Below are 9800 nucleotides of genomic sequence, written 5' to 3' on the forward strand. Positions count from 1 at the left end.
ATGTAGTTTTTTTTTTTTGGTGTTTGGCTTAGTGTTATGTTAGAATCGTTATTATACTCTTATACCTTTTGTTCTTTACTATTTTGAATTGTTTTTAGCTTTATTTTTGTTTTTCATTTAAATGTTAAGTTTTGAAATTTTGTTGTATGCATTTGTCCTTTTTATTTAATCTCTTTATTATTAAAATGTGTATAGGTAGTATTTATAAAGTTTTAGCTTTTAGTTTTGGATCTGTTTTTAGTTGTTTTAATACTACAATTGTTTGCTTCTGTTGTCCTCATTTGTAAGTCGCTTATAAATGACTAAATAAAAATAAAAAAAAATTAAAAACTGCTCACCCACAGAAATATATAATCTATCCAGCTCACCGTTGCTCAGTCTGTCCAAATTATTCACAGTACTGTATTGCTCTGCATGGAATATATAATTGTTGCATATTAAAATATCTGGCAATTGTTTAGGCTTCAGTGTGCCACCAAAAAATTATGATTTTTTTCAACAATTTTAATACTTTTTAATACAATAATTTTAATCAAACAGAGTGGTCCTGACTGAAATATAGTTAGTACAATGTCTAAAGTGGACTAGAAAAGAAGTGTCTAGCTTTATTATAGCTAAGAAAGTCACAAGACCAATCCATCAGTCATAACCATACAACTGTAAAATAGCCACATGCGTAAATCAAAGCTAATCGGGTGGTTGAATCCAAACGTACAGTTAGATGTGTTCATCTGGTGTTTGACTCAGGTGGATGGGATCCTGTGTCTGGCAGACATCTTAACGGACAGCACGTGTGCAGAGGCGACCCGAGCGGAGGCTGCAGCAGTAATGGCTCAGATCACCTCCCCCCATCACACCTCCACACAACACCTCGCCAGCTTCCTGGAGAGCATGCAAGACATCGTCACAGCCCTCATCGGTGAGTTCAAGCAGTGTTTGATGTTTACACACATGCGCAAGTTCAGCAAATGCAATGCCTGATAAACCAGGGGTAGACAACTCTGCTCCTGGTGGGCTGCGTTAAACACCTGCCCGTTATTTTCAAGTAATCCAGGGGTGTATTCCAGAAAGCAAGGTTAACTTACCATCTGCTAAACCCTAAACTCTCGGTTGATTAACCCAAACCTTGCTTCCTCGAGATATGCTGGTTCCAAAAACGCATCCGGGAGTAAGTTCATTCAACCCAGAGTATGTTCCTGGTTAACACACAAGACATTCAGTGTGCACAGAGCAGAGCGACGAATCGATGAGTCACTATGGAAAAGTGCCCCATGCTGCTTCTTTCTTCTTCTTTTGTTCAATAGTCATTTACATGCTTAGTGCATATCGCCACCTTTTGATGGTTGTGCAATCATTTGTCATATTTTTTTCGTTTAATCTTTTAATCACTGAGAATAAGAACTATAGTGTTTGATGCTAATTATAAAATAAGAAATATCACATATGTATTTATTATTAATGTTATTATATATTCCTGTGGCTCAGTGGTAGAGCATTGCTTTTTTTAAGCGCAAATGGTCATGGGTTAGATTCCCAGGGAACACACATACTGGTAAAAAAATGTGTAGCCTGAATGCACTGTAAGTTGCTTTGGATAAAAGCATCTGCATAAATTAAATTAATTAATATTATTATGCATTTATTTATTATAGAAATACTGTATATTTGTCAGACTTGTGTTCCTGTTTTGGTTGTGTTTTTCTCCCCATGTGCTTCCTGTGACCCAGTTTCTCCCTCTCGTTTTGATTAGTCATTTGGTTCAGGTGTGTCCCATTAATTACCCTCGTTTGTCTATGTATTTAAGCCCCAGTCTGTTCAGTCTTTGGTTGTCCGGCCACCGTTCTGTTATGCTGTGTTTTCCCTCACCATTCTGCCCGTGTTCTAAATTTGTTCATTAAACAAAGTGAGTTTGAACTGCACCTCCTGTCTTCGCCTTCATTCCTGCATTACCGTGACAGATGACCGGACCAAATAATGCAAACTGGGCTGAGGACCAGCTGTGCTGCCTGCGGCAGGGTGGTCGGCCTTTGGAGAGGTATGTGGAGGAATTCCTCGAGCTGTCTTACCGGTTGAGCTGGCATGACACTGCACTCGGTGCTTGTTTTCAGTTGGATCTGGATGAGGAAACGATCTGTTGTGTTCTTCCTACGAGTGATTTTCCCTTGGTCGAGTTGATTAATCTCATCCTTAATTTGAATGGTTTCTTCAACTTTTGAGGTACAAGAAGTTAAGAAGAATGAGAATCGTCCCCTCTGAAACACACCTTGTATCTCCAGCTCATCCCACGTTGGGACCCTCCACATGCCTAACCAATGATTCTGATCACCCATTTCTTCCTGTGTTTCCCCACGCTCGAAAATGGACTTTTAACAGCGCTAGAAAAAATCTACATCCCTTCTGCTGTCTCCAGTTCCAAGAGCCTTTCCAGTCCTCAGCCCAGAAACGCCGGCTGCTCCACAGTCAAGTTTACCGGCCACTCCAATGTCAAGCCTGACGGAAGCGAGAGATGACTCTAGCCCCTGACCAAAGTCGTGAGATGGCTCTAGCCCCTGACCCGAGTTGAGAGAGCTCTCCAGAGTCCGCTCCAGAACGCTCTCCAGAGCTCAACAGGGAGCCCACTCACACCACAGAGCTCAACAGGGAGCCCACTCACATCACAGAGCTCAACTGGGAGCCCACTCAATTCACAGAGCTCAACAAGGCATCCAACCCTCCTTCGTTTCCTAAGTCTCCTTCGCCTCCACTGGTCCCGTCCAGCCCTCCTTCGTCTCCTTCGCCTCCACTGGTCCTGTCCAGCTCTCCTTCGTCTCCACTGGTCCCTTCCAGCCCTCCTTTGTCTCCTTCGCCTCCGCTGGTCCTGTCCAGCTCTCCTTCATCTCCGCTGGTCCCGTCCAGCCCTCCTTTGTCTCCGCTGGTCCTGACCAGCCCTCCTTCATCTTCTGAGTCTCCTTCGTCTCCACTGGTCCCATCCAGCCCTCCTTCGGCTCCTGTTGCCACGTCAAGCCCTGGGAGGCTGCAGTTTCCACGTCCAGCCCCGAGAGGGCTTGTGTCCCCAAGTCCAGGCAGGAGAGGGCTTCTGTTCCCGAGAGCAGTCTGGAATGGACTTCTGAGCCCAGTCCAGAGTCGGTCCCAGCCAGGGGACCCGGAGTCTCACCCAATAATTTTTTTGGGGGGGCTGTACGTCTCCGGCTGTAATGGCAGGGCCGAGGCCTCCTGGACTGCCTGTTCTGCCATGGTTTCCTGAACCGCCTGCTCCGCCATGGCCTCCTGAACTGCCTGCTCTGCCATGACCTCCTGAACTGCCTGCTCTGCCATGGCCTCCTGAACTGCCTGTTCCGCCATGGCCCCCTGAACTGCCTGCTCTGCCATGGCCTCCTGAACTGCCTGCTCTGCCATGACCTCCTGAACTGCCTGTTCTGCCATGGCCTCCTGAACTGCCTGTTCCGCCATGGCCCCCTGAACTGCCTGCTCTGCCATGGCCTCCTGAACTGCCTGCTCTGCCATGACCTCCTGAACTGCCTGTTCTGCCATGGCCTCCTGAACTGCCTGTTCCGCCATGGCCCCCTGAACTGCCTGCTCTGCCATGACCTCCTGAACTGCCTGCTCTGCCATGACCTCCTGAACTGCCTGCTCTGCCATGACCTCCTGAACTGCCTGTTCCGCCATGGCCCCCTGAACTGATACCGCCCTGGAGACCTCCTTTCTTGTACAAGCCTGTCCCTAGAGGCCTCCAGAGCCCCCCCCCCCCCTTCCCTCTGGAAGTTAAGTGGCGCGAGGACGTGCCTTCTGGGAGAGGGAGGTAATGTCAGACTTGTGTTCCTGTTTTGGTTGTTTTTTTCTCACCATGTGCTTCCCATGATAACTTTATTGTAATAATATATAATATTGTGCGAAATCTGTCACACCCACTGGAGTATCGCTAGTAGGTGACGCATGCGCTGATAATGCTGAAGTGAATTAACCCTGAAACATAACCTACTCCGGAGCAGGTTATGTTCAGAGAATACGTTGCTATGGCAATTTACATACCCTGAAAGTTATCTCAGTTTTTGGAACGGAAAGCTGAGTTTATCCACTTACTTACCCTTAAACATACCCGGGTATGTCGCATAACCTGCTCTCTTTGCCTGGCTATACTTACATTTTTTTCCCCGCGTTGTGTTTACTATTTTTATAAAGTCCCACCCTCACCTGCGCCGCATGTCAATATTAGTAGTTGCGATGATACTACCTTTTCTAGTATCTTTGACAGAAAAGGGAGATTCGAGATCGGTCTGTAATTAATTAATTATTTGGGGTCAAGCTGTGTTTTTTTAATGAGAGCCTTATTAACAGCCAGTTTAAAGGTTTTTTGGGACATATCATAATGACAATGACGAAGTAATAATAGTCAGAAGAGGATCTATGACTTCTGGAAGCACCTCCCTCAGGAGCTTAGATGGAATAGGGTCTAACATACATGTTGTTGGTTTAGATGATTTAACAAATTTATACAATTCTTCCTTTCCTATAGAAGAGAATGAGTGGAATGGTTCCTCTATAATGCGATCAATCTGATGCGATACTGTGGCTCACGGCTGCATGGTTACAATTTTATCTCTAATAGAATCGATCTTGGAAGTAAAGTAGTTGATAAAATCATAAAAATTATATATATATGCACAGCACACTAGTAATTATTTAATGAACAATGAATAATACAACACAGGTGATCAGAATAAATGATGATTATCTAAATGAGAACAGGAACTGAACCAAATAGGGGCAAACAGGAACTAAACAGAAACAAGCACGTGACAGATGTCGGGGGTGGGCGAATCAGGGAGCTCCGGGAGCCATGGCGGATCAGGCAGTTCAGGTTGCCATGGCAGAGCAGGGGACTCAGGAGGCCATGGCGGATCCTCCGCGGAGAGGGCGCTTATGAGGAGCAGGCACTGGAGGGCGCTCTGGAAGTCGCTTTCGAGGAGCCAGCTCTGGGGGGCGCTCTGGAGGAGCGGAGTTCGCTAACACAGGGGGCTCAGGAGATAGCAGCGCCATGTCCAAGAGAGTAGAGCCAGCGGCGGCCCGCGGGCCTGAGTCAGCGGCGGCCGGCGGGCTTGACTGATGATTAGCCGGCCGTCTTGACTTCCGAGCGGCCGGCGGGCTTGAATGAACCGCGGCCGGCAGGCCTGACTGATGATCGGCTGGCCGTCTTGACTTCCGAGCGGCCGGCGCTCCTGGGCTGAGGACTACGGTGGAGCTCAGGAGAACACGAGGATGTCTCGGTTTGGGCAGGTGGTCGGAGCCGTTGGCGAGGCATGTGGGGGTTCCTGGTGTGAGGTGAGCTGGGGAGACACGGCTTGTTCCAGAGGGGGCTGGACGAGGAGACTTAGAATTTATATTGACTTCCTCCACCTTGAAGTTGGAATTGTTTAAATAGAGGACGAGATTAATCAGCTCGATCAGGGGAAATTCACACGTGGGGAGATCGCAGTGGATTATATCATCGTCCAGCCCCAGCTGGAAATGCACCAAGTAAAGAGTCGTGCCAGCTCACCTCGTTGGAAAGCATGAGGAATTCCTCCACATATCTCTCCAACGTCTGACCACTCTGCCACAGTGCACACAGCTTGTCCTCAATTGTAGTCATCTTTATCAGTTACTGGTGCTGGATTCTGTCACGCGGTCGTGGTTGTAGTGAAGGTGCACGACTAAGGAGTAGAAGTTAGGAGTCTTTAATACACATCAACACACATAGACCATTGAAAATAACGTTAATTCAGCACAAAGGAATGACAGAAACTGAGGGCTTATAAGGACAGGCAAACTAAGGAGCAAACGAGATGAATAATACAACACAGGTGATCAGAATAAACAATGATTAACTAAATGAGAACAGGAACTGAACCAAATAGGGGCAAACAGGAACTAAACAGAAACAAACACGTGACAGAATTGTAATGCGTTACACTACTTTTGAGTTACTTTCACAAAAATATCCACAGAAGTATTATAAAATGCCAAAATGTAGTTTATTGCTGCTCATTATACATCCAGTGGAGGGTAATGTGGTAGGTCTATAAAGCATAAAATTATAAAATCATATTTAGATACTGGTATGTAGGTCTACATTAATGTTACGTTGTAGTTTAGGTTAAACACAGATAAGCACAAACCGCATTATTACATTCATAAATAACACCGGTAAATAAAGAGAAATGTTATAATGTACAAACAATAAACACAATACATAACCTATAGGCCATTTTGAACGGTTTCAGAATAAAACAAGAATGAAAAATATAAGTTGCTAAACAAGCAAAAATGAATTAGGCTAATTCAATGCGAAATTGAAAGCAAATGGTGTTCTCGTGCAGCCTACTTCTCTCATTCGGCATTAATTCAATTAAATGTGTCCATATTTGCGATGTATTTGAATGCTAAACTATTATATATTATGTAAACTAAGCTTACTTAACGCGCTTAAAAAACATCCTCGTCACATGAGAAAATGTGTGTTTGGCCCAAGCTCAGGCTGAACAGCACGGATTGTACTACACAGTACGCACTATTTAAATTAAACAGTGTATCTATATGTTTGGTTGGCTGCAACGTTTGCAATGCTGTCCCAGTCAGCAAATTTCCTTTGGCGCGGGTCTGGCCCATATCAACAGCTAAAGTGTGGCCCAGATTAGTTCGGCCCAAAACTGGTCCACATATTTTTAGCCAGAACTGAACCTAAACAGTGCCATAACCCAACCCAGAGTGAGCCAAATAATAAAAACAGATGTGGCTGATATATGGACCTTATATGGTATTCTTATATGGCTGAGTTCTGTAAAGGGCTGACGGCCCTTATGTGGCCCACATGTGGCTGATAAACCAAATGCCATTATTTAACCATATTTACACCACACCTATTTTTTTTATTTAAAATACCCATTACACAGTAAATCTCTATGTGTGTTCATGAGGCGCCGGCGCGATCGAACAGCGGAAACAAATAACAAAAAAATACTTCGTCATTTTTGGTCATACAGATCATTCGAAACTGCAATGTGATTACTTTTATTTCTGTCATCTCGGTTTCCTTTCCGTGGACTTTCGTAGAGCGCCGCGCCACACAAATAGCCTATGAACCAAACTAAGCAGCATAGGCCTATCTCTCAGTCTGTTACTTTCGTTTTGTTAATCAGTTAATCAGGCTATTTAAGTCAAATATTTTGCATATTCATTAATTTTATATATAGATTATGATATAATGAAAACAGATTTTGTTATTTTTAGTTAAACTTAATTTACTTGTCTGCGCTCGTCCACCACCTTTTTTCTCTTCTGCGACCCTGCGCTCTCTCCAATAGCTTAGTGTTAGTGGCACCAGTCCAGGTGTTTCCATGTTTTACTCGTGCTATTTATCCATGTTCTCTGGATTAACTGAAAATAACAGGAGTGTGTCCAGAATCCGTCTCTGCAGTCATCTCGAACATCTAATTCCAACAACAGGAATTAGACAAACTATTTTACCCGCGGAATTTTTTCTCTGGTGCTGTTTTGCTGCGTTGGTAAATTCACCACTTAATTTTGAGTTAAAATATGTTGTTGTAACTTGCGTTACTGAGATTGTAACGAGTAATAATATTACCCAAATTTTATTAGTAATGTGTTATATTACTGCGTTACAGCAAAAAGTAATATACTACTGTAATATTATTACTTTTGTAATGCGTTACTCCCAACACTGATGGTAATACAGTACATTGAGCAGGACACCCAAACACTCGCCTATCATTCATCGACCTCAATTACGGAGTATCATCTGAAATATGTAAGTATTAGCAACTTTACATGGCTACTCAATCTGATGTTGAAGCTGAACAGTAGCGCTCACTGCTGGACAGATGGAGGCGCCGGTGCGCTCATGTACTCCTAAAATATTCAGACATTTTTGGTCATCCAGATAAGAGTAATACATCTTTCGAATCTGTAAAGACTCTACGTTTATTTGTGTGCACTCACAATAACAACAAAACATTGCGCTTTTGCAAAATAATGAAAGCAAACAGGATGCGCTTTCTGCTGTTTCGTTCTGTGAACTTGAGCGCGAAACTCTGTGTATACTTGCCTTACAGATAGGAAAACATATCTATAGAGAGCAAAATGTCTACTTTCAAATAAACCAATTTAAATAGAAAACAAATATTCTCAGATTATGTAATCCGTATGAAACATGCATGCAGGTGCATCCACTGCTATGGAGATGAGGCAGTGTCACCGACTTCATCTCTTAAACCGAGAACAAAGAAAGCAATATAGTGTATCAATAAATTATTAAAATGTTAATGCAGCCTCCTTACTGTTTTTCCCCTGACACATTCATAATCATTAGCTTCTGCGGCAAGCTTTATACGTGTGCTTGAGCGTTTATAGGCTATGTAGGCAATTAAAGGCTCATTATAATGATTTATATGGTTTATTAATAAATGTGCGATTAGTCGACTAATGCTTAAAATGAACGACTACTAGTCGACTAGAAAAATCTGTAGTCGAGGACAGCCCTAAAAAGCAGTAATATTGTGGAATTGTCACGGAATGGTGTGCTAAACAAGGCGCACGACAAAGGAGTATCATCCAAGAGAGTTCTTTAATAATCCACAGGAGAACCCAAGCACTGCCAAACATAAATCCAATCGATAGCAGACAAAGGAACATAGGAGAACACAGGCTTTAAATACTGTTAACGCAATCAGGGAGAAACAGAAACAGGTGTGGAGCTAATTAATCAAAAACCATGGAAACAAACAAGGGAACACAGGCAAACTAGGTCACAGAAGAGACTCAAAATACACAGACATGTGACAGGAATATTGTTACTATTTAAAATAACTTTTTTCTATTTAAATATACATTAAAATCTAATGTATTTCTGTGATGCGCAGCTGTATTTTCAGCATCATTACTCCAGTCTTCAGTGTCACATGATCTTCAGAAATCATTATAATATGCTGATTTGCTGCTCAAGAAACATTTCTGATTATTATTATTATTATTATTATTATCAGTATTTAAAACAGTTGAATAAAAAAAAAATTAAGGATTCTTTGATGAATAGAAAAACGAAAGATCAGCATTTATCTGAAATAAAAAGCTTTTGTAACATTATACACTATACCATTCAAAAGCTTGGAGTCAGTATACTTATTAATTTTTGGGGGAAAGAAATTATAATAATTAATACTTTTATTTAGCAATGATGCTTTAAATTGTTCAAAAGTGACGATAAAGTCATTTATAATGTTACAAAAGATTTATATTTCAGATAAATGCTGTTCTTCTGAACTTTCTATTCATCAAAGAAACTTGAAAAAAATGCACTCAGCTGTTTTCAACATAATAATAATAATAATAAATGTTTTTGAGAAGCAAATCAGAATATTAATGATTTCTGAAGGATCGTGGGACTGGTGTAATGATGCTAAAAATTCAGCTTTGAAATCACAGGAATAAATTACATTGTAAAATATATTCAAATAGAAAACAGTTATTTTAAATAGTAAAAATATTTCAAAATGTTACTAGGCTATTTAAAATAACTATTTTCGATTTTAATATATTTTAAAATGTAATTTATTGTGATTTCAAAGCAAAATTTTTAGCATCATTACTCCAGTCACACGATCCTTCAGAAATCATTCTAATATTCTGATTTGCTTCTATAATAATATTCATTATTATTATGTTGAAAACAGCCGAGTAGAATATTTTCAGGTTTCTTTGATGAATAGAAAGTTCAGAAGAACAGCATTTATCTGAAATGAAATAGA

The 9800-nt window shown here is 41.7% G+C and overlaps 1 protein-coding gene across 1 annotated transcript in view; it reads left to right on the forward strand.

Moving 5' to 3' along the window:
• The window catches only part of LOC107734626 (protein inscuteable homolog), a 79957-nt gene that overhangs the window by 59621 nt on the left and 10536 nt on the right, over window positions 1–9800 (forward strand). Inside the window, exon 8 of the mRNA XM_016546621.1 lies at window positions 748–919. Coding sequence (XP_016402107.1) covers window positions 748–919 — 172 coding nt within the window. The remainder of the gene's footprint in view (window positions 1–747; window positions 920–9800) is intronic.

Source organism: Sinocyclocheilus rhinocerous, unplaced genomic scaffold (genome assembly GCF_001515625.1).
Source record: "Sinocyclocheilus rhinocerous isolate Xijiao unplaced genomic scaffold, SAMN03320098_v1.1 scaffold674, whole genome shotgun sequence".
Lineage (NCBI taxonomy): Eukaryota > Metazoa > Chordata > Actinopteri > Cypriniformes > Cyprinidae > Sinocyclocheilus > Sinocyclocheilus rhinocerous.